Genomic DNA, 25,010 nt, shown 5'->3' with positions numbered 1-25,010 from the left:
CCACACGCAAATTCGGGCAATGGCATGCTATTTTCGGGCAATGGGGAGCCAGTTCAAATGCAATGCGTATTCACGTAATTGCGCAAAACTAGCAACTTTAAGTGAATGCATTCTGGCCCCACTTTCTTTTCATTCGAATTTAAGAGAAATTCCTCCCGTTTGATAAACTCCGTAGAAGTGGGAAGACAACTCAGCTTAGGAAAACCTAACTTTGGCATGCCTGGCTTCCCCAATGTATTTTTAATGCCTGATTAAATTGTCACTTGGTAGCCTTCCACACTTACGTTACATTACAGTTAACTAAAAGGCCTCTAAAAGCATACTGGTGTGTGTACAATGTCTAGTTATTTCTTTAAACTGTCAGCCACCCAGCGGAACTGCTGTTGCACTTAGCGCTGCTGCAAAGAACATTCTGGTACACCAATCGATAGAGCAGAGCTGCTAAAAGTGTGAGGCAGGAAGTGCTGTGGTGACATTTGAAGAAGGCTACAAATGCACAAGGCCAGGCTGCAGTCTTGTGGGATCCATTTAGGGTGTTTTGAAAAAACAAAACAAGCACTATAAACTGAAGTCGACTTCAGGATGCATGTGCAATACACAAAGCAATTGCTTAAATCTTGTTGTCTCAATTAGAATAGACTCATAAAACCAATCAACCTATTTACCTATAGGCTGAGGCATCATTCAACAATTGATTCAATAGGTCTCTTCTACTTGGGACAAACGAAGAGAATGGTGGTCAATGTCTTGGGTGGGGGTGGGCAAGTCTTTTTAAGGTTCTCAAAAATCAAAGCTTGGAAAACTCCTGGACAGCATGTAGTATTCTGGAAGTTGTAATCGTAAAAAAATGTTTTTTTTCTAAGATCTACACCAGACAATGTTGGACTGCAAGTCCCGTAATCCCCACCACTGGTTATATTGGATACAAGTGATGGGAATGGCAGGCCAACAACCTTGCTGAAGGGGCACAACTTCCTTTCCTCTTTGTCCTGTGAATTGCAGCAGATGCAAAATAGTGGTAGATGGAGACAGAGTCAATTATCTAGGACTATACACTAAGCTGCAGAGGTAAGCGCAAATCTATACTGGAATTAGTATCGATTAGGAATTCTAACACTGTTTTAAGGATCAAAACTGAGCTCACAGTTCTTTCCCATAAAAATGCACTCAGTTTCACCATCATCACATTGCCTCCACTTTAGCAGTCTAGTTGAGATGGGAAAATGAGCCTTTTGCTAATAAAAAAAAATCATTGGTTATCTACTGCAACTAAGAGCTTTCAAAAGTTTTTCTTTTAACTGCAACACCCAGAGCCCTTGGGACATCATGGCCACTGGGCATATTGCTTTGAGGAGTCTGGAAGCTGTTGTTTGAAAAAAGATCCTTTCCACACTTTGAGCTACCAGAGGGTTCTGACCTTCTGCTTGTTCTTGGAATAAGCATTGTTTTGAATAAAAAGATTTTCTGTTTTCAACCATTCAGCATGGTGCTGGAAGCACAGTACAATGCTACCTACTAGTGTGTATATGCCACCATGTTTTATGAAAACTGCCCCTCCAGCTACTACATTGATTCTTCCCGTCAGTTCCTTGGAGCAAGACATTAAAAAGATTTCAGCTGCAATGTATTGGAAGCCCAAGACGATATGAAGTTAATCTAATATGTGAAGTGCACAAAACTCTAGATTTAAATAGACCCACAATGGTTTAGTGAAAGGAAAATAATAGCGCATGAACACCTGCCATTTGAAAGAGGTTGTGCAGTTGTAACAGGTATAGTTCCACCTCCCCAACACAGAAAAACACAGCAACAGAGGGAATGCTGCACCTGTTGAATATCCCACCTTGCTAGGTCAATAATTTCCATGCAGACATCAAGAGATCAGAACGTCAACATCTTTTAAAAAAATTGTCACTCAAAATAAAGAATGAAATTTGCTCAGGGCAAAAAGCAATTTAGCATAAAGTTTGCCAAGTGACTAATCCAGGTTACCAAGGTTGAAAAGAGGCTGTGAAGGAGGATGTGAAAATCTCCGAGCAGAATTCATGGCTCTCCACTCGTATAAGCAAACAATTCATTTCTTGGGTGCAGGGGGAGTGAATGTTGTTACAGTCAATGATAACCACAAAGGAATGCAGGGCTCCACAATCCCATTAAAAACCTACAAGAAAAATAGATTCAGGAGTGTTATTATCAACATGACATATACAATTTAAGCTTCTATCTTGCCAAGTAACAAATATGGATACTCCCAAGAGGATTAACTTGGGGAAGTGGCCCCATGGGTCAGGATGGTTCCATATTCCCTTCCTTCCCAATATCAGGGCTATCCGGGGCAAATTTTCTCTCAAATACACTAGCAACAGAGGGCAGGGTAGGCACACTAGAGCAGTGGTTCTCATTTCTTAGTCCTTCTTACAGAGCAATGGTCAATGATTCTGGCATTAATAGCCAAAATATCTGGAAACACCAAACCAAAAATTGAAAACCAGTTCTGTAGTGTACCTACTCTACCCTCTGTTGCTGCTGCTGTAGCTGAGAGAGGATGTGGACACTAATGGAACCAGTGTGACTTTTACCTTCATGTAGGGTCTTCCTTATCACAAAATGAGAAAAGTGCAAATGCCTTCTTTACTACATGCCAGATGTTTGCCTACCCAGGGATACTCTGTCTGGTTGCCCAGTGACCAATGAAACCCTCACCTCACCAAGTTGAGTGCTTCACTCCATGTAGAGACAGTCCTGAGTTCACAGCTGGATTTTATATTTTCAGAAATGGAGTATTAAACATTTCTCATCACCAGTGTTCCTAGGGGCTGTTCCTGCTGCCATCAAATACTATCATGTCACCTGACAGAACCTAATTTAAAGGTCAATGGACCCTTCCTCTTCCACTAATGTTTCCACATGTCACAATGGCCTGTGTCCTAGGAGTTAGTCCTAACTAAATAGAACCACTGAATCAGTCATTCAACACATGGTTGAATCCACAAAGAGTAAGAGTCAGGCCCTTCACTTACAGATCAAATAATGTTTGACACCTCTTGTCCCAACCCGCTTCAAATAATACCTTACAAAAGAACTCAAAGATCTGGAGGCCTCTTGAAAAGCTTCTGCCATCTTAGTGGCCCTATAAACTTTATAGAGATTTGGTCATTTTTCTTATAGCCATCATAGATAGCATCATATCATAATGATTTTAATTTTCTGAAGTTGTGAAATACTCCTAATGTATTTCATTAAATAGGTTGACCTATTAATGCTCTCATGGCTATTAATGAATATATCATCTCTAAATGTCCCACACTAAACTGTATGGTAATATGTTTAGAGAGCTCTCAGTGACATTTGTTGTTCTGTCACTTCTAGTCATTTCTAACCTGTGGTGACCTTAAGGGTTTTTTTGGCAAGGTTTGTTTAGAGGGGGTTTGCCTTTGTCTTCCTCTGAGGCTGAGAGAGTGTGACTTTCTCAAGGACACCCAGTGGCTTTCCATGATCGAGCAGGGATTCAAACTCTAGTCTCCAGAGCTGAGTGTCATAGTCCAGTGCTCAAATCACTATACCATGTTGGCTGTCTTGATGGCATACGCTGGCATAATCTCTGGTCATGGCATGGTAGGTGCTTTTGGGAGCACTACAGGAATGAGAGTATATTCTTCGAGAATGACCTTGCCACCAGCATGCAGTGGCAGTCAGGGATTCACTGGCACAGCCCCATTTCCCTGGCCAATGATCAGTTGCATGGCTTTGCTTGGGCATTCTGCAACTGCTCTTGAACACAGAGGGAAGAAGAAACAGACTTAGGATGGGCATAGAGGCTGCTCTTCCTTCTCAGGGTGGACAATGGTGGGTGGAATGCATCTGGGTGCAAAATCACAGACAATTAATAGCAAGGGGGAGGGAGCCATGCTGAGGAGCCCCCCAAGTTGCTTCCTACATCCAGGGAAAAAGTGAGGAAGAGAGGGGAAAAACTCTCCCCCAGATAACTGGAATAATGTTGGTAGAGATGTATGTTCTGCTAACCTGCTAAATGATTCTTGGCCTTCATGTTGTTTGTATGTGTCACTAAATAATATGGCAGTGGAGTGCAACATGAGGAGAGCCCTAAGACAATTTATTATTTTGTCCCAAGTTCTTTTCCAGTGTCCCTGAGTTAGATCCCCCTCTCCTTTTGTGCACACATTATAGAATTTTCTGGAGCCTTTGACCTCATGGGTAATTGTTACCTATGACTAAGGAAGGTGTACACTGGGATAAGTGAGGTAAGTCACTTACCTGTTTTTCTACAAGCTGTGTAGATTACCAGAACAGTGCCATAGGCAAGGCTCTTGACAGCCAGGAGAAGGAAGGCAAACTGCCCTGTGTGAAGGCTGAGCTGCATCTCAGAAAGGCCTGAATCTGTTGTGGAATAAAAGGCTGAGAAGGTTGGTTTTTGGAAATACTAGGAGCCAGAGACCTATCTCACTCCCAAGCCACAAGGCAGAATATTTCAAACTGCTCATTTTGAAAGGCAGGCTCCCTCCCTGCAACTTCGGGTACAGTCCTAAATTTTTTGACCTGGGTTATATAAGCCACCCAGGAAGGTCTGAATATAAAGCTTACAAATAAATAGGAAGTAATAGGCTGGTGCTTTAAGCAAGTGACCTCAGCTTGTTGATTTTGGGTGTCATGAATCACCAGCAAATTACTGGTAGCTTTCTTTCCTTCAGTTTCTCAGTTCAGACAAGAAAATGAGCAAGTGCCTAGGGTCAGTTCAAAAGATGACTTGAAGGAAGCCCAGCCATAGAAAAATCTGAGAGGATGCTTTGTCTGCTCAGAGAAAGAGAGGAAGGGGCTTTCCATTCACTTGGACTGAAATCCCGTGGCTTATTTGCCATAGTCTGGTGACAATCATGTATAGTAATTCCACAAGCGCCCCCCCCCCCCAACCTACTGTAGAACTGCTGAAGCCCACCTGCCTTGGCCATTCCATACCTGGAGATAGAAGAGAGAAGACAGAGAAGGATCTGGCCCTTGTAGCCAGATGTAAAATTATTAATCCTTTTCTGAGGTCTTCTGGAAGTCTCTGGATAATGTTATCACCTCACATCTGGCTCTGGGGAGACAGCCAGACATTTTTGCAAGCCTCCTTCCTCTCTCCCATAGGCATAGCATGGCTGTGGGTAGGCTTCAGCAGCAATATTGTAGGTTCACAGCAACCACAAATAACACACATAGGCAAAAGGTAAATGTACAGCAGTATATGCCACTAACAGGATGCCAGCCAAAGTGTTCCCTTTGCTCTGCCCTAGCCCTTGCTTACTTGGCTGCTGGATCAATTCATTAGTCATCTTGTCTTCAACCTCTGCAGTGTCCCCTTGGCGCACGTGACATGAGTAGGTGTGGCCCTCCTTCCACTCTGCAGCTGCCACACTTAGGCGACTGGCAATGCCAAAGCTGCATGTGCCCTCGGCCTTCGCCTTTTCAGTTGCCACAGCTGTTCGGGGCACTATTTCTTCATCACGCTTCCAGGTCACATCCAGTGGCCACTCATAGAAGAAGCCATAGGCCAGGCACACCAGCGTGGTGCTTTTCTTGTGGCATGTGGGGCCCAGGAGAACCACGCTGGGTTTGTGCGTTTCTTCTTCACATTTGGGATCTGCATAGCAGGAACAGAGTTTATATGGAGATCTCTCTCTCTCCCCACCTCTCTCTTGCACATGTTCACAACATATAGAAGCTCTAACCCAATCCCACCCTGTGAGTGGGGCAGAACTAAGCAAAACAGCCTCTTCTTGAAAGCTAAGCTAACAAAACATTGCCAGATCACCTTAGGGCACTTTGAAAGGCTCCAGGATAAACTATATGTTTGTCTGCCAAGAATGGGCAAACCTTTACTCAGACTTCAGATCACTTAAGGTGGGTGAAATACACATTTTGTTTAATCAGCATGGGGTACTCATAGCAATAAGATGTGAAGGCCTGGGGGGGGGGGGGGGGAGAAAAATTCCAACATAAAATAATTTTCTCATTTTTCTTGAAGTTCCCCCACTCCAAAGGACTATGGACTATTTTTTTTTAAATGAAGAATAAAATATTTAAGACAATGTGTTCATATATTCATTTCTCCTTCATTATTTCTAGAAGGCATATAGCAGGCTTTTATGCAGTACCTATATTACAGGGGTAGGCAACCTTTTTGAGCCGGGGGGCCGGGTTGCTGTCCCTCAGACAACTGGGGGGCCGAAGCCAAAAAATAAATAATTAAATACTATTTTTTAAAAATTAAATACAGTATATAAATAAACCAGGACAAATGTAGGACAAAATTTTCAAATGGAAGACACTTTTTTTTTAAAAAATGGAGGACACGTGAAAAAATTTTCGCTTTTTTTTTTAAAAAATGTTAATTATATATCTTGTTTCTGAGGCTTCTATACACAATTGCCCCCCAAAGGCCCCGGTGGCAATTGGCAGCAGGACCAGGCTGGGGCCGGTCCCCAAGGCCTTACCGGGCCGCATTCGGCCCGTGGGCCGCAGGTTGCCTACCCCTGCTATATTAGGTATTGTATTTTGCCTCAGTGCAGTTCTTGGTTTTGGTTTCCTTTTTAAAATTCTCTTTATGGGAATGAGTGCTTTGTGTCTGCTTGGAACTATGGAGGCCTCTGTGGGTGTATGTGCCTTCAGGTTGCCTATCAACCTATCATGACACCATGAATTTCCTAGGGTTTCTTAGGCAAGGAATACTCAGAAGTAGTTTTGCCAGTTGCTTTCTCTGAAATATTGTCTACACTACACCACCTGCGACCCATTGATGGTCACCCATCCAAGTACTAACAAGGGCTAATCTGTTTATTTTTCATCCTTTGTGTTTTTATTTTCCTGCTTTTGCTATACTGGAACATTACTGGATGTAACTATGAAGAACCCTTTTAAATGAATTTTATACACACACAAACATATTACTATCTAGGAGTGACCCTGCTTAGCTTCCAAAATCAGACAGAATCTGATGCTTTTAAGGTATTTATGGAATGGCAGGGAGACAAAATAATTTTGTTTGTTTTACTAAGGCAGTGGTTTCTCTTGTTTTTATTTGGGTTCATTTTGCCATATTCTCACAAATTGGCAAAAGCAAAGACGTTCCTTAGAGTTCAAGGGTTCATTACAGTTCAGGCCTTGGTAACTCTGTTTGTAAGAAACAACAATATTTTATAGGGTTATAATTATTTTTTGGGGGAAAACCACCTGTAGTGTTAATATTTCAAACATGATATTTTGATACCAAGCCAAGTTATACATAATGCATTTATGTTTGCTAAAGTAACAAAATTACTTTCAATGTGTGAAAGGGGCTTATATCGGTTTTTTAAAAAATGCATTTTTAAAAACTCCCTCTGGGGAGAAAAGAGAAAAAATACCCCCCCTTTACTTCAAAATTTTCAGAAATTTTTACAAAAGGTGCTGCAACAATGATCTGAAAGATGTTAAACTGCAATCTATTTGTTTACATGGAATCTGTTTCAAGTTTGATAGGACTCATGTGTATATGTGCCTTCAAGTCATCTGTCGGCTTGTGGTGACACCATGAATTTCATAGTGTTTTCTTGTTGTTGTTCTTGTTGCTGTTGTTAGTGTGTGACTTCAAGTTGTTTCCAACTTATGGTGACCCATGGGGTTTTCATGGCAAGATTTGCTCAGAGGAGGTATTCCATTGCCTTCCTGGAGGCTGAGAGCATGTGACTTGCCCAAGGTCACCCAGTGGGTTTTATGGCCAAGCTGGGAATTGAACCCTCAAACCACTACTCCATGCTAGCTCTTGCTGAGTTTTCTTGGCAAGAAATACTGAAGAAGTGGATTTGCCAGTTCCTTCCTCTGAAATACAGCATATAGTATCTGGTATTTGTTGGTGATCTCCCATGCAAATCTTAACCAGGGCTGCCATTATTTAGCTTGCAAAATCACACAGACTCTAGTGTCTTGAGGGTATTTAGACCTTATGCTAGGACTTACTTTCAAGTAAGAAAATGCAGAATTGTAGTTGTGATCAGTTCACCTTCAAGCATGACTTTTTTGTTTTAATTTCTCTGGAATCAAAATGGGCACTATTGATATTATCCTCTGCTCTGTGTGTGTCTGTGTTTTCCAGTCGCCTGTCAATTTATAGCAAACCCATGATTTTCAAACAATTTTCCTAAGCAAGGAATACTCAGGTAGTTTTGCCAGTTCCTTCCTCTGAAATATACCCTACAGCAACTGATACTCTTTAGTGGTCTCCCATTCAAGTACTGACCAGAGATGATCTTCCTTAGCTTTCAAGACCAGGTAGGATCTGGAGCCTTTTGGGTATTTAGGCTCATTCTGTGCTACTCACTTTTTAAACACACATATTTAAATTCAACTCACTACTTTTTTTAAAAAAAAACTATGAGTATAAGCTTAGTCATATTAATAAAACTACACCAAACACTTTGGAATATTTGTTGGGAAAGGTACTTTTGGGGCTACAACTCCCTAAATCCCCAGCTAGCATGGGGATTTGTAGTGAAAATAGTTGCTCTGGCATGTTTAAGACTGCTTGTATTGATTGTACCAAGTGATCTGAAATGAGCAGGTTGCAACTGACCAAACGGCTATTTTTGTATGAAATATTTTTGTAATTTTAGTGTAAACATATTGCTTTATATGTTATAGAGCTAACTGACTGTGGAAGTTTTAAAGGGTTTTAATTATTTTTGTAATTTGATGGCTATAAGCTGTATTTGGTTGTCATGAATAAACTGTATAATATTTCTCAAAAATTGTTTTACTCTGGAATAGCTCTGGAGGCATAGATCCTATCTCCATAGACCCTCAATAAACCTGATATAGACATTCAGTCTGCTCCTCCCGTTTCTGCCATAGGAATCTTTCTGAAGAAAGGTTCTAGTCCTCATGGTGGCAGAGAAAATAAAATTTCTAGAACCCAGGCTTTCCTGGCAATGGTAAATTCCAGTTCTAGACAGTGGCTAGATCCCTTCCCAATCTGGTAGCTTTCTTATTCAACAGGTGCACATTTCTCCAAGTCAGATTTTCTTGCTGTTTGCCTGTGCTCTGTCCTGGGCGATTTGGGTGGCTCTGGCCTCTCTTCTCTGCTCCCGCCAGTCCCACTTCACTCATTTTGAACCCATGCTTGCTTGGCCAAAAGGCTGGCAAGCATCCCACCTGGAACTGGCTATTTGGACCTCAAATCCAGGCTGTTGTTCTGGTCTTGAGGTTTTTCAAGAAGTGTGTTGGCCTTGGGTGGGCATGTAGAGCAGCTATGCTACACTATTTAGGACTCTCTCTATATATATGTGGACTCAAGTCTATCTACTGTATGGGGCATTTTATTTTATCTTTTACAGAAGGAGCAGAAGTTTTGAGCCACAGTTCCCATAGTTTTTCCATATGCACCTTGTTGAGCCGGCTTCTGGGTAGGAAAGGAAGGCCAAAACTTCAAGAGGGCCCAAGTTTCCCCAAGGGTCAATGTGGTATAATGGTTTGGGTTTTGGACTTGGACACGGGGAGACCTGGGTTCAGATCCTGTCTTGGCAATGTAAACCTACTGGATGGCCTTGAGCAAGTCATACTCTCTCAGCCTTGGGATGGCAATGACAAACCCTCTCTGAAGAAAAACCCATGACCGTCACAAGCCTTAGGGTGGCTATAAGTTGGAAATTACTTGAAGGCATGCAACAACAACAAACAAAGTTTCCCCATAGATTCAGCTCACTTTGCATTGGTTAACCCACCAGCTTGTGACATCTGGAGAAGTTAGAATTATCTGTATACAGCGGTGCATGCCCACTGCACTCTCACAAGGATGCCCTCAGCATTTGTCAGGGGGGGATTAAGGCTCCAGAAAGAGCCAGCAAGGCCTAGTGGTTTGAGTATTGACTTACTAGCTAGAGACCAGGGTTTGATTTCTAGCTTGGCCATGAAACCCACTGAGTGATCCTGAGTAAGGCACGTTCTCTCAGCCTCAAAGGAATGCAACAGCAAGCCCATTCTGAACAAATCTTGCCAAGGCAGCACTGTGATAGGTTGGCCTAAGTTGGAAACAACTTGAAGACACACAACAACAACAACAACAACAACAACAACAACAACAACAACAACGCTGCAGCCATACCACATTGCTGCTCCTCTTTGACAGGTGTGCCTTCTTTTTGGGTCTGGTGAAGGAGAGCTGATGTGATACTGTCTGGACCATTGAACTTTCTCCCCCCCAAGAGACTAGTGTGGGGCCATGGTTAACTACACCTCTGGAGAGGAGGGTTCAAATCCCTGCTGGGCCATGGAAGCCCAGTGGGTGACCTTGGGCAAGTCACACTCTCTTAACCTCAGGAGAAGGCAATGGCCAACCTTCTCTGAGCCAATCTTGCCAAGAGAACTGAGATGGGTGCATGTGGGTTGCATTGCTTGGCTCTGAAGGAGGAGAAGGCTTTGGTGGCAAAGGGGGATCTGAGCTCCTTGAGGGCGCTGACAGGACCGCAGTGCCCCCCTCCCAGAAGCAAGGGCTGTCTGTGGGACCCCCAAGTGCCCCTCTGCCCTTCTCCCGGGACAAGGAGGAGAGCCAGCCAGCCTCGCTTCTGGAAGTCTCTGGAGGAAGGGAAGGGTCTGGAAACCATGCCCTCTGAGGAGAGACTTAGGGAGCTGGGGAAGATAAGATTAAGAGGTGCTATGATAGCCCTGTTTAAATATTTGAAGGGATGAAATATTGAGGAGGGAACAAGCTTATTTTCTGCTGCTCCAGAGACTAGGACCCGGAGCAGTGGATGCAAACTGCAGGAAAAGAGATTCCAGCTCAACATTAGGAAGAACTTCCTGACAGCAAGATCTGTTTGACAGTGGAACACACTCCTTCCTCGGAGTGTAGTGGAGTCTCCTCCTTTGGAGGTCTTTAAAGAGAGGCTGGATGGCCATCTGTCAGGGCTGCTTTGATGGGGAGTTCCTGCATGGCCCTCGGGGTCCCGTCTAGGCTTCTGTGTATCTCTGCCTGGGAGAATGGGGCTGGGCTGGCCGTCCCTCGGGGCCTCTTCCGATTCTCCCCTTGAGGGAGTGGGGCAGGGGGAATAGAGGCGAGAGCCCCCTCCCTCCCTCCCTCCCTCCCTCCCTCCCTCTTTCCAGACCCCTCCTCCTCACCTGTGACCAGGAGCTGGGTCCCTCTCTCCGCGAAGTAGGCTTGCTCCCACAGCGCTCCGACCCGACGGGGGCCCTTTGCCAAAACTCCCGGCCTCTCCGGGGCTCTTCTTCGGGGAGCGGGGCCCCCCTCGGACCCTGCCCGGCCTCGCCCTCCCGGGAGGGCTCTTTCTCCTGAAGGGGGCTCCCTCCCAAGGCAGCTGAGTGCCCCCCGGGGCTGCCAAGGGGCTCCCGGTGCCAGGGCCCGGGAGGGGAGCCTTTCTCCAGAGGAGAGGGCAGGCAGGGCGAGCCCTTGCCCCCGAGGCCCCAGAGGGCCCGGCTTGATCCCCGAGGCCCAGGGATGCCCCCCCCCCCCCCCCCCCCCCCCCCCGGCCCCCCCCCAGGGCCCCCTTCCCCTCCCTCGGGTATCAGAGGCGCCTGGCATCACCGTGGCGCTGTATTGGCACAGCGGGAAGAGGCGCCGCAAAAACTCCTTGAGACTGGAGGCAGCAGGGGTTGCGTCCACACTGGGGAGATAACCCGCTTTGGAGTGGGAGTTGGAGTTCGTTGTGAGCCAGACAAAGCGTTAAAGCGCGGCCAAACCGGGTTATCTCCCCAGTGAGGATGCAGCCTTGTGGTCTCGCCGTCCCACGATCCGGTGCCACCCGAGGATCCTTCCAAAAGTTCCTCTGGTTGGAGAAGAAATCGAGGGGAAAGAAAGCAGGAAGAGAAAGAACTGGCAAGCCAGAAGGGCGCCTCCCACTTCCCAGAGGAGGCTGGCCAGAGGGGGTCCCTGTCAAGGCCTGGCCTCCTCCGGGGTCCCCACGGCTTGCTGGCTTTGCAAAAGCTCCTCCAGGAGCCTGGCTCTTGCTGCTGCTGCTGCTGCTGTCTGACCCGAAAGCAAACCTGTCCTGGGGTTTTCTTGCCAAGGTTTCTTCCGAGGAGGTTTGCCATTGCCTTCCCCTTAAGAGGCTGAGAGAGTGTGACTTGCCCAAGGTCACCCAGCGGGTCCCATGGCCCAGCTGGGAATCAACGCTTGGTCTCCAGAGCCATAGCCCCGCACTCAGACCACTACCCCACACACTGGCTTTCTGCAGATCCTGAATGCTCTCCTTGGGAGAGAGCGGTGGGCACTGGGTGCGCAGCCCCGCGGATGGACAGTTCTGACTGCGCCCGATGCCACAAGCTGGCGTCTATAGGCTGAGCTGGGATTTGAACGCTCAAACCATGGCACCACACTCTTATACGCATTGGGATAGCATTAGCAATAGCGTTTACATTTCTATACTGCCTCATAGATGTTTATCACACAGGACAAATCCTGTGCAGAAACTAAATTTAAACTGAAAGCAACCCACATTGGCAGGTTGTTTTTCAGATGACATTTGGGGTTAACCCAAACAGAAAGTTAAAAAAAACCACGTTTGCAGGATGTTTTTAGACGACATTTGCATTATTAAAGAGAATAACCCAAATGCAAAGTCGTCAAAACCAGCTCCTTTTTACTTTCACTAAATTCCAAAAGTACAATGGAGCTTTCCATTTAGATGGTTTTCACACTATTTGTCTTTCATGCCAAGGCATCTGACAAACAACACCCGGATCTTAAAATCTTGTTTCTATGAGAGATTTTACCAATTCACCCTCTGTGTAATAAACTCCTTAGTGAACTCAGCACTCTCTAAGGGGTTTACAGTCTGTCTCTCAATTGCCCCCAACAAGCTGGGTACTCATTTTACTGACCTATGAAAGGATGGAAGGCTCAATCAACTTGGAGCCCTCTGGGATCAAACACACAACGCTGTGGCTGCAGTACCAGCATTTAACTACTGTGTCACCATATTGATGCTATGGATTGCTGAGGCATGCTGAGGCTGGGACAGTGTCACTTGCCCAAGGTCACCAGGACTTTCCATGGCCAAGAGGGGATTCGAACCCTGGTTCCCCAGTGTCCTAGTCCATTGCTCATACCACTACCCCATGCTGGTGTAGTACTCCAGCTTTTGCTTTCCTACATTAAATGCAAACAAAGTGCGGTTAAAAAAGGTTCTCCCCTGCGCTTGTTAATTATCATTATTAATTATTTTATTTGCTTATAACCCACCTTTCTCCCACTACAGGGATGCAAGGCGGTGAATGGCACCCATTCCTTTCAAGGGGTGCCACCTTGGATTAGGCTAATGGTGAGGTACAGCAACCTCTAGGGGATCTGGGGTCACCAAAGCAGGTTAGGGCAGTCCCCACCTGAAGTGGGGGACGAACCCTTATTTTTGCTAGTGTGCCAGGGACTGGTCTGGCACCACATTTGTGCCCATTAGATACCATTTGTGTATTTCTTTTCTATTTTGAGTAGCACTGGCTTATGGTGCAGGTAGTGGAGGCTAGTGAGTCCTGTCTCAGTAGAGTGGCAAATGTGCTCTGGGTTTTAGACTAAGCCTGAAAGGAACTGCTCAAGGGGCTGAACCTATTTTGGGGATAGAATCATAGAATCATAGAGTTGGAAGAGACCACAAGGGCCATCCAGTCCAACCCCCTGCCATGCAGGAAGTCCAAATCAAAGCATCCCCGACAGATGGCCATCCAGCCTCCGTTTGAAGATCTGCAAGGAGGGAGACTCCACTACACTCCGAGGGAGTGTGTTCCACTGTCGAACAGCCCTTACTGTCAGGAAGTAGTGATTTGAGAAACCCATATTTTTCTTCTTGTTCATTGAGAACTTGATGAGCATTTCTTTAAAAAATATTCGTTCCACAAGTCCCCCTTCCAAAAGGTGATTTCTTCTCTCCCTTTCAGCAGCTAGCGAAATATTTTTCACAGATTTCTCGAATGACAATAAAAGACAAGTCAAATAATTACGTGAATTACTTTGCATTTCAAACTCAATTGCCATGTCAAAAGGAAGTTTGGCAGAGTTTTAAAGAACATTCCTATGCTTTAAAAAAGCTGAAGGCACACACACAAAAGGGGGGAAAAAGCCCAGTCTCAACAAATAAACTGTGGGCCCATTCACATTGCAAAAAAAATCGGTTTTGAAACCGATTCAATCACGTGAAGTTCCTACTCACCCCGAATCTCACACAAGCGAATCCGGGGCTTGCACACCCGTTCCGTGGTAAATGGCCCCTAGCGCGGGTCTTTTGAAATCGGCGCAAATGCCGTTTCTTTTTAAAAAGTCCCGTGGAATGAGAACTTTGGCTCGATCACGTGCGAGGCAAATTGAAGGGAGGGATTTAGGTTCAGAGGTTGGGCAAAGGAAAGCTTTTCCTCACCTCAATCGGAGGGGAGGGGAGGAGGAAAGAGCCCAAAGGGTGGTGCTAAAGGGTGACCGGTGACAAAAGGGGATGCCTGGCTGCAGTGGCGGGGGTGGGGGGGAGAGGGAAAAAGTGATGGCGGAGGAGTGCCGGAGGAAGAGGAAGCGGAGATGCCAAGGCTGGGGATGTAGGACTGGAGAACAGACGCTTGTATGCTGCATTTTAAGACCATTTATTTTGATGCCGCATTTTTGGGGGTGACATGGGCTGTGCTGGCGATTTCCTCTTGCTCCTGGATTATATTATGGGTTATTGTTAGTGTTATTGTTACTGTTCGATGCGGATGCTACAGTCAGAAATGCCTGCACTGCCTTTCCCCTTTATTCCCAATTGATTCCAGGGGTTAGAGCATTCCCATTCCAGTGCCCTCCCCGCATCGGAGGGGAAGAGAAGGAGGAAAGAGCCCAAAGGGTGGATGCTAAGGGTGACAGTGGCAAAAGGGGAGCTGGGCTGCATAGGGCTGGGGTGGGGGGGGAGATGGAGAAGTGATGGAGGAGGAGAAGGAGGAAGGAGGAAGAGAAGGATTGCCAGCTGTGGGATGTAGGGAAATGATGCAGCATAAGCATTTATGCGCATTTTTTAGACGTATGCGCATTTTTGGGGGGGTGCATTTCCTGTGTGCTTGCTATTTCCCTCCTTGCTTCCTGGATTATTATTATTATTATTATTTATTATTATTATGATTATAATGGGCTGCATTTCCCATTATTCCCATTGAATTCCAGAGGTCACTCTCTCTCAGCCTCAGTGGAAGGCATGGCAAAGTGAAGCAGGAGGAAAGGGGGTCATTCAGCAGAGGGTGAAGCTAAAACAATGTTGCAAAAGACCTCACTTACAATCAGTGTTACATTTTTAAAAAAACAATTTTTTGGAGACAAAATGGAAAGCTACAAATGTTGCTTTTAAAAGCATAAAAAAAATGCATGACAATCCATCATTTGGCCTTGGTACGGGGCAGATCTACCCAAATGCCCACAGGTTTAATAAAAAAAAAATAAACCCTGTGCCTGGCGCTTTAAAAAAGGGCTGAGGTGCGGACACTTCCGATGCCCTGCAAAACTCACCATGACAATCGGCTTGATTGACAGCGGCCACGCTCCGAGACTCGCTGGCAGAGATAGAAGGTCATTCGATTTCCTGTCAAAATGCATTCGATTTCATTTTATGGGAACTGGCTAACGGAGGATTCGGGGGAGGTGCAATCCGGATCATCTCCCAGTTTCCCTCCATTTCTTTTAGGCCAGTATGATTGGGCAGGTGATTGAAGCCCCAACAAGAAATGGTAGAGTTTAGAGGGACCCAAGGACCATCCAGTCAAAACCCCCTCTGCTGCATGAAGGAATACATGGGATCCAACTCTCCACCTCCCCATGGTGATGCCAAGGTTTTCAAATAATAATAATAAGAATAAGAATTAATAATATAATAATAATAATTAGGCAGATAGTGCAAGATACATGAGTGAGAGAGGTGTGACTAGACCCAATGTCACCCTGTGGGATTTACATGGCTGAGCTGGGAGTCAGGACTCTAAGCCCCAGTTCACCCAGAAATTACTGGCTGAACTTGGGCAAGTCCACTTCTCTCTTCAACTCCAACTCCTAGTATTCCTTCATGGTGAAGGGGAGGGGTTGGATGACCTATGGAATCCCTTCGAATGCTGAGGTTTTATACCATCATGAGGAATTCCTGCCATTGCAACCCACACCTGCCCCTTCTTCTCTTTTGTGAGGCACACTTCTCTCACCTCAGAGCATCCCATGGCAAAAACTCTTTTTATGCCAGAAAAACCCGTTTTGCCCCATCTCCAGGGCCATTCCGGATGTTGACCGGGGTCAGACTACATGTCCTCTAAGATCCCATGTATTCCTAAGTATTACTTCATAGCAGAAGTGACTGGATGGTCTTGAGGGTCCCACCACCTAGCATTTTTGTTTTTTTGTTTGAGTTTTTTTTCTTTTGTGTGTTGTTGCGTGCTTCTGGTTTTTGCAGAAAGAGTCGTTAAGCATCTCCAAACTTCCCTTTGTCCAGCTCCACCTCCTTTCTCTCTTTTGTGAGAATTTAATGGCAAGCATATGTAAAGAGAGTCCTTTAGTTCTGTTTGTTTTTAAAGCAAGCTGTGAGTGAGAAAAGATGGGGGGGAACACCCTAACATGAAATGCCCGAAAGCCAGATGAATGGTAGCTTTTCTTACGCAAAACCAAATCCTGGAGCGAATTTCAGCTCATCTTGTCTCTTCATTCATTTGAAGATTAAAAATAAAATTCTTACTCATGAACAGAAGTGCTCAGAATTTCTTCTCCTCTAAAATTTATTGAATTGTTTATTAAGCATATTTCTTACTAATTTTCGAATTTTTGGAGATATTTACATCCCTATCAGGAAGTTCCTCCTAATGTTAGGTGAATCTCTTTTCCTGAGCTGGATCCATTGCTCCCGGGCCTAGTTCTCTGGAGCGCAAACAACCTTCTCCCTCCTCAATTGACATCCCTTCAAATATTTACGGGCTATCTATCCCTCTTAACTTCGTTTTCTAGGCTAAACATACCAGCTCCTAAGGCGTTCCTCATAGGCAGGTTTCCAGACCTTCAACTTTTAGTCATTCTAACTCATTTTCTATTCTCTTCCTTTTTGTTGTGGCCTCCAAAATGCCTTTTTTGTTAAATGCCAGGTGGGGCTGACCAAGCAGATAGAATGTCCTATTACTCCCTTGATCTAACACTATACTTCTATTGATGCAGCCCTAAAATCGCATTGGCCTTGTTTAGCTGCCGCATCGCTATTGATCAGCCTAAATCGCATTGGCATGTTAGCCTCGCATCGCACTGTTGACTAGTTCAACTTGTGGGTCTACTTGGACTCCTAGATCCCTTTCCACATGTAGTTTCGTGCGGCAGGTGTCCCCCACCCTATACTGGTGCATTTCATTTTTTTCCGCCCCTAGGTGCAGTACCTAATTTTCTCCTGTTGGTAGCTGTGGTCCAGCTTCTCTAGCTCTATTCAGATCATTTTGAATGTTGATCCTGTCCTCTGGAGTATTAGCTATTCCTCCTATTTGGTGTCACGGCAATGATGAGTATGCCCCCAATTCTACATCCAAGTCATTGAAAGATGCTGAATAGCACTGGGCTCAGGACAGGCTCGGGGGGGCCCCACTGGTCACTCTCTCCAAGAGAAAAGGAGCCAGGTTGAGCACCCTTTGGGTTTGGCCGGTCAACCAATTACAATCCATGAAACAGTTACTTTGTCTAGCCCACATTTTACAAGCTTTTTGCAAGAATGTCATGGGGAACGTTTTGTCAAAGTCCTTACTGAAATCCGAAGATATATTGAAAAAAATTTTAAAATGAAAAAAAAAAAAAAAAAATTTTTTCTAACCAAAAAAAAACATTGTAACAAAAAAATATCTATGATTATTTTTTCTATGAAACTTTCAAACTATTTATGACTAATGTATATTATATTCAAAATTTTTATCAAAAGTTAACTATAAAAGAAGAATTATATTTGTATTGCATGACTTGTTTCTCTAACCATGTTACTTTTTTTGATTGTGGCATTGCTTTCTGAGTATTCAGACTCTCTTTTTAATATCTGCTCCAGACTAAACATCTTGGTAGTTCTATATAAGTCCAGACTTTGTTGTTTCAATGCTGTCAAGTTTGACTTTGACCTATACGACCCCTTGAATTTCCTAGGGTTTCCTTAGATTAGGAGTACTCAGAGTTAATCAAAATTGGCCGCAATTGATCTTATTTTCATTTGTGCTTTCTCTGTTGTTCTTGTCCTTTCAGTCACCTGTCATTTAGAGTGACCCATGATTTCATAGGGTTTTTCTTTGGCAGGATGCTCAGGTGGTTTGGCCATTTCCTTCTGATCTTTATCCTACACCACCAGGTATTTGTTGCAGTCTCCATCCATATATAACCATGGCTGATGACCTTAGCTTTCAATATCAGTGGGATCTGTTGACTTTGGGGTATTTGGCCCAATGGATGAATAATGACTGGTGATCCTAAGACAGACTATCACATTCTGTCAAAAAAAAAAGTTTCTTCGAGGGGATTTGCCATTGCCATACTCTGAGTCTGAGTGTTGATTGCCAAGTCACCCCAGTGGGTTTTCATGGCTGAGCAGGAATTGTAACCCTTGCTCTCCAGATCAAGTCCAATGCTCTCAAAACACTAAACCACATACCTAGGAGTAAGTTCATTTGATTTAGTGTCACGTGGCTTCTGGTTAAGGATATGCATTCTTAGGAATGTGATGCAAGCCTCATTGAGACAAAATTATTGTCTTGTGCCAAGTTTTTTCCTACTTTCCTTTTGAGCAAATATGTGAAAAAAGTGTTTGGCCTTCACTGGAATTGCTATTTAATAGGACCTGGTATCTTACTTCAGTTCTGCTTCACCTATCCACCCCATACCTTTACTTTTGACTTATTCTTTGTCAAAATAAAACTGCAACATAATCCTTATTCTTCTGTGAACAGCACATAGTCTTACTATTCACACTGAATTCCACCATACCAACACCTTTGCCATTCCAGAACCAAATGGGTCAAACTTTTTAGGTATCAACTCTCAGATTCTCCTAGTCAGCTATGCCAATGGACATATCTGTCTGGTAGATAAGGAGTAGATATTAGTCATAAAAGGAACTTTTCAGCTCTGCTCTGGAGCAATTAACTCTTCTCTGGTTGTTCCCAGCATCCAGGGTTGAATTATATGCCAGAAGAAGTATCTCCACAATATGGTGCCACATTAATCTCCCTTTAAATAAAACATATCTTAACACAAAATAAAAAATTAAAATGGAGGCAAACCATTGATAGAACAACATGAAACTAAAGTACAGACTAAACATCAGACACATAACATGCATTGTTTATTCAATGAATTAACTGTGTGTAAATGGGCAACCGGTAGAAAATTAACACTTTTATCAATGAATATGTTTTCTTTTCTTTCTTCTTCTTTTTTTTACAAAGTGTTTACTACATTTGTTCTATGTTTAAGTATTTAAAATCAAAGTTTAAAAATATTATGATTTTGTCAAGGTAATAACTGTAAGCAGCTTGTTTGGGCTGTCTAAGCACACTCTGACTTCACAGTTACTTAGTATGCCAAGGTAATACTTTAAAAATCAGGGATTCTTTAGTGTTCTTGATACATTTTCATAGGTAGCTGATCACTCATAATTTGCAAAAGCGTTTTAGCAAACAGAACAAAAATAATAAGCCTGTGGCTCATTATGTTCCATCTCAGACCCCACCCCCATTGTGCAGTTATTTATCCTTATTTTTTAGCTTGTGTCTTCCCCTGCTGTTTCCAACTTGTGTTTCTAGGACTTGGTTTCAGAAAAGGAAAGCAGTGTGGTCTAGAAAAAAACAAAAAAAACTTCATCAGTATGGAACAGTCCTAGCATCCTCTGATAGCATAATATCCAATGTGTGTATTCACATTAAATACCTGCAAGGAAAAATTTGCCTTGCAGGCATACATTAACCTATGGACCCCATCCCTGATTTTTTTCCTCTGCTTTTTTTCTTTTTTTCTTATTTTTTGCTGTACTGATTTGTTTTTTAGTGTTTATTGATAAATTAAAAACAAAACATGTGTCAAAGTGGGCTTCATATGTTGTAGATTGCAATCCAGCATACAATTGAAAAAAGCTGCAGCTACGTTGGACAACATCTGGAGGGCTTGCTCCTGTTTTACATTTAAAGTGTTATGAAAAATGGGCCATGTTACATATTTCACCCTCCCTTTTCCTTTTTAAATGTTTTTCTTTTTTTTTTTTTGCTAAAAAAAAAAAAAACTTTCTTCTTGAAGGTAGGATAATAGTATGTTGTTTGCTGTCGCGTTTAACAGCTCAATTCAGAATTTGCTTTTATTTGTATCTGTGCTATATTATGATTTTTCTGCATTCTAATCTTCCATCTTCAGGCATTTAAATTCAACAAATTGAACAGTGGAAGATTTTACAGTTTCAGTGTTAGAAAAAACAGAATTTTGTTCACTATTTTCCTCCTCCTCCTTCCTCTCTCTCTCTTTCTGTGGTGGGGAAGGGTTGTTGGCTTCCACACAGCTGATATAAAAAAGTCTTTATAGACCATGGTGTGAACTGAGAAGCAAAGGGAAAGGACAGTAATGTGTGATGATTCAGATCCAGAGGAGAGAGATAGGTTGCAATAAGTGCAGGCTGTTTAAGCATGCCGTATTAGCTTGAGTTTGCGGGAAATGTTTTTGTTCCAAAACAATAAAATTCCAAAAACTTGGTAGCAGGTTTTGTGACTTACCTTAGGGAAAGTTTTTGGATTAAGTTCATTTGTTAACACTTTTGCAATCTCCTGAGTGTAAGATGCTGGAATTTGTGTGACTTGCCATTCTCTCGCTGTGTGTTTTGCCTGTTGTTGGTTTAGGTCTTGAGCAAGCTGCTCAGGTTCTCAAAATGAAGGCCCCACAGCGCACATTTGCCACTGATGAACTGGGCAACAATGGGGCCCCCACATCGAAGCTGCCCGGAAATAAGTTTCGTATGACCCTTTACTACTCGACATGGGCAATTACCCTCTGAAGTGCACATTTGCGGGACTGGGTTAAAAATGGAGCCCGCCTTCTCGGCCCCGATCCTCCCTACATGGGCATCACTCCTCCGGGCTCCTTCCTCCTCCTCCTCCGCCCCGATCCTGCCCTTCGTGGCACCCTTTCCTCCTGCTCCTCCTCCTCCACCTCAATGAAGGGAGACGATTTGCCACCCATCTTGCCCCTCCCTCTGACCAATCCCATCCCTCCCCGGAACCTGACCCAAACATACTGAGGCCAAGTTCACATTTGGCAAGGACCCCAGTTTGTTCGCTCAAGAGATATACAGAAATAAAACTCCACTTTCAAAGACCGGGGCCAGGGGCATTTGTCCCTCAGAAGTGTGGCAAACCTCTGAATTCAGGTTAAAGAATTGGGGCCAATATGAACTTCCCACGTTAAATATTCATATCGTTTCTGAACTGGGTAAAAGGTAGTCTGAATGCCCCGTAGACTGTCTCAGCTAGTGCAGAGTGATGCTTCTTGTATTAGCAATGCGGGGAACATGTGATGCATAGAGAGGCACACAGAGAGTCATATATTATCTATTCGGCAGGTTGGTGTGGTGTTCTCTTCCTGCCAGATGTACAGACACAGTCCCGGTGTCATTAGCTTGGAGACTTTCAGGTTCAAAGTCGATTGTCTGCCTTTCTGGCAGCCACTCCAGCCTACTTTTTTGGCTCTTCTCCTGTTGGGTCCTGAAATTTGTTTTCAAAAGGGGACTTACATTCCGCAGGGTGCTGTATCCCCCCACTCTGTCCAGAGGTTGGCAGTACCAAAAGAAATCATAGATTAATTTTTCCTGAATGGGACACTCCAGCTCCAGGGGTATCCCCTTGCAACAGTTTTGTGCAAGAGGGCATTGCTTCTGAATCCGTTCATCTCTAGGTCTAAGTGGAAAACTGGTTTTCTGTTGAGATGTCTCTTGTGAAGTGGACAAATTTACCAAAGGGAGACATAGAGAGGAGGAAGAAATGGTCCTGCACCGGAAAGAAATGATCTAAGCACTGTTGCTTTTGTAATTCCTTCATGTCATGTACCCTGAAGTGATGTGTGGTGACCCCTAAGTGGTTTACCTTTTACTTGGGTTTTTTCTGGCAATATTTGTTCAAGGTTGGCTTGCTTTTGTCTTCTGAAGACTTAGATAATGTGACTTGCCTCAAGTTCCACCCAGTGGGATTTCCATGGCTGAGCAGGGTTCACACGCTGATTCAGAGTATGTAGTCCAATGTTCACACCACTAAAAAACCAATCTGGCTCTTACATCTAACACTAGAAGATGCCAAGACTTGATCCTGCCCTCAGTTCCCAGATACTACTACATTGTATGGGAGGAAGTAGGATGAGAACAAATGCTTGGAGAATCTACCGCGGGGGACTGAGTGGTGCTGGAGCATCTTGGCCCTGCAACCAAGAGGGAAATGGAAGCTGCTGGCCACCGCCCCCCTTTAGTTATTGATGTTCGTAGGCTTAATTTCCAATTTTCCTTCTGAAATGCAGTGGGCAAACTCAAGAGCAGTGAACCTCATCCCATTCTGTGAACCATACACATCAATAAAATATGGCAAAACTATTTTTTACTGATTATATTTGATTAAATGTTACTATTCACAGGTACATATAAATGGAAAACTTTTTTAATAATGGAAGGTCAACAATCGTCTTGAGGGAAGTATTTAGCGTACTCCGCACATTTATTAGCTTCCGTCTTTCTTTTCTTCATGTTCCTAGGGCGGGCGAAATGAGGGCAAATGCAATATGGAACAGAAGGAAACCTCAGGTGGACACCTCAGTGATGCAGTACTGAAGCCTGTTATATGATGGAGGGAGTCCCAAGCAGCAGAAGGAGGCATCCTTGAGATAGTGTTAGGCCAGGGCTTTTCTCACATGTATGGAGGGAGGTGCAACTTGGTTCTCTTGGTGCGCTCTAAGTGTTCAACTTGCGACAGCTTGGGGATCTTGCCAAAGTGTGGTGTGTAAAATTGGAATTGACCAATGCGATATAACGTAATACGCTTTGGTCATGCGTATTCACGGCGGGTTCCGAACTGAAGGGCAGCCGAGCTCCTCTATGGTTTGCGAGTGCGCAAAATAGTGGATTGAGCTGGAAATCCGTATTGATAGCCATGTGCGAAACCTCTGGGTGCTTTGGCTGTTGTGTACAGTCCAATCCCACTGGTGCTCCTGAAGACCACCGGGTTACAAATTTTCCCATGAATGCTGCGCTGGAATTTCCTCCACACAGCCTTCCGGGGGCCCTGTTCTCCCCTTTCAGGACAACCGGCAGGGCTGGGGTAGCAAGTTTCCACTGAATGAGATAAAGCAGAACCTTTGTGTCGGGGGGGGGGGAGGGAATTGTATTGTAGTATGTGTATATACACACACACACACACAGAATGTGTTGTAAGCTATACGTGAGTCGTTACACTTTCGGCGCTTCCAAGTTGTGTGTTTGATGTGTGTGTGTGTGTATATTCATATATAAGATATCACACATACATGCCTACATATATTATATGTATATATGTGTGTTTACTATGTTCTGTATATGTAGACACACACACACACACACCCAAAGATGTAAGCATATACATGCAGCATTACACATTTCGGCTGCTCCCATCGTTGGTGTTGTTTTTTGTGTGTGTGTATATATATGTATATAGATATCATATCTCTATAATATTATCCGTGTGGATGTATACACAAGCACACACACGCCACACCACAAAGATGTTGTGTAAGCCTATACATGCAGCATGTACACTTTCGGCTGCCCCATTTGTGTGTGTGTTATGTACTATATCTGTGTGTGGTTGTATGTCTGGTGTGTGTGGGTATCTCCACATGACACGACACAAGAGTGGGTGTAGCATATACATGGAGCATTAACACTTTCGGGTTTGCTCCACATTTGTAGTGTGTGTGTGGTATGTGTGTTGTGGAACGTGTGGTGTGTTATGTATAGGTGTGTAGATCGTTCTCTGTCATAGTATATACAACACCCCCCCCCCCACACACCCCCACAGCTAGACAGCTGTGTGGGACCATATAAGCACGGCGTCACACTTTGGCAAAGTACCGACAGGTGTCTATGTGTGTATCTCTCTGGGTGTGTGGGGGGTGTGTAACACACACACAGAAAATATACAACATCAAGCAACAGAATGGTGTTGAAACACGAATATAAATACGGCAGCACACTGTTTGGCTATGCACAGTGGTTTTTTGTATATATATGTGGTGTTTGTGTGTGTGTATATATAGTCTATATGGTTATGTCTATGTATATGGTGCATATATATCTCTACTCTCTCTAATAATCTATATCTGTGGTGTGTGTGTGTGTTTGTGTTTCTCTATCGGGGTGGCCCCCCCCCACACCCCACCCCCTCCTCCCGACACCTACCCCAGCTCTCCCCCTTTTGGCTGTACCCACTCATGTGTATCATGGTGTGCTCTCTATATATCTCTATATATCTGTGTGGTGTGTGTTGTGTGTGTGTGTGTGTGTCTCCCCCACTCCTCAAGCTCCCTGTGTGTGTCTCCCCCCCCCCGGCATCCCTTTGTGGCTGTCCACGCTGTGTTATCATATACGTAGTAGGTCGACTAAGGCGGAGGTGGGTATTTTGTGTGTGCATAGCCACCACACACACACACACCCCCCCACACACACCCACACACCGAGCTGGTGGTCTACACCCCGTTCGTATGGGCGAAAGGCAGCATTCCGAGCAATATTAACGCCCGCGAAACAGGGACCTCGTCTCACCACGGAAGTAAAAATCTTGGTGCCCGTGAAAGCCCCACAGAGCAGCGCACGGCTGCTGAGCGCGTCGCCATACACACATTGTATTTGGGCTGGTGTGTAATCCAAGCGGCACTGCCTCACGTTGCCTGAATAGGCATTGGCCGAGTCGGCAAACCTTGATTCGAAGGCCGCCCAGGTGACTGAACGATGCGATAGACGCGAATAACGAGTGCCAAGCAT

The 25,010-nt window shown here is 44.4% G+C and overlaps 1 protein-coding gene across 1 annotated transcript; it reads right to left on the bottom strand.

Annotated features, from left to right (window-relative positions):
• Positions 1 to 1,881: 1,881 nt before the first annotated feature.
• On the bottom strand, positions 1,882 to 25,010 carry LOC121926251. The gene is made up of 6 exons (XM_042459071.1): positions 24,704 to 25,010; positions 11,570 to 11,664; positions 11,146 to 11,461; positions 5,303 to 5,638; positions 4,276 to 4,398; positions 1,882 to 2,161 (listed from the first exon to the last, which is right to left on the bottom strand). The coding sequence occupies exons 1-6, from the start codon at positions 25,008 to 25,010 to the stop codon at positions 2,154 to 2,156; spliced, it is 1,185 nt and encodes a 394-aa protein (XP_042315005.1). The 3' UTR covers positions 1,882 to 2,153.

The sequence above is a fragment of the Sceloporus undulatus genome, chromosome 1 (genome assembly GCF_019175285.1).
Source record: "Sceloporus undulatus isolate JIND9_A2432 ecotype Alabama chromosome 1, SceUnd_v1.1, whole genome shotgun sequence".
In the NCBI taxonomy this organism is placed as follows: domain Eukaryota; kingdom Metazoa; phylum Chordata; class Lepidosauria; order Squamata; family Phrynosomatidae; genus Sceloporus; species Sceloporus undulatus.
The sequence above is the reverse complement of the archived record's forward strand: the minus strand, read 5'-3'. Positions and strand labels throughout refer to the sequence as shown.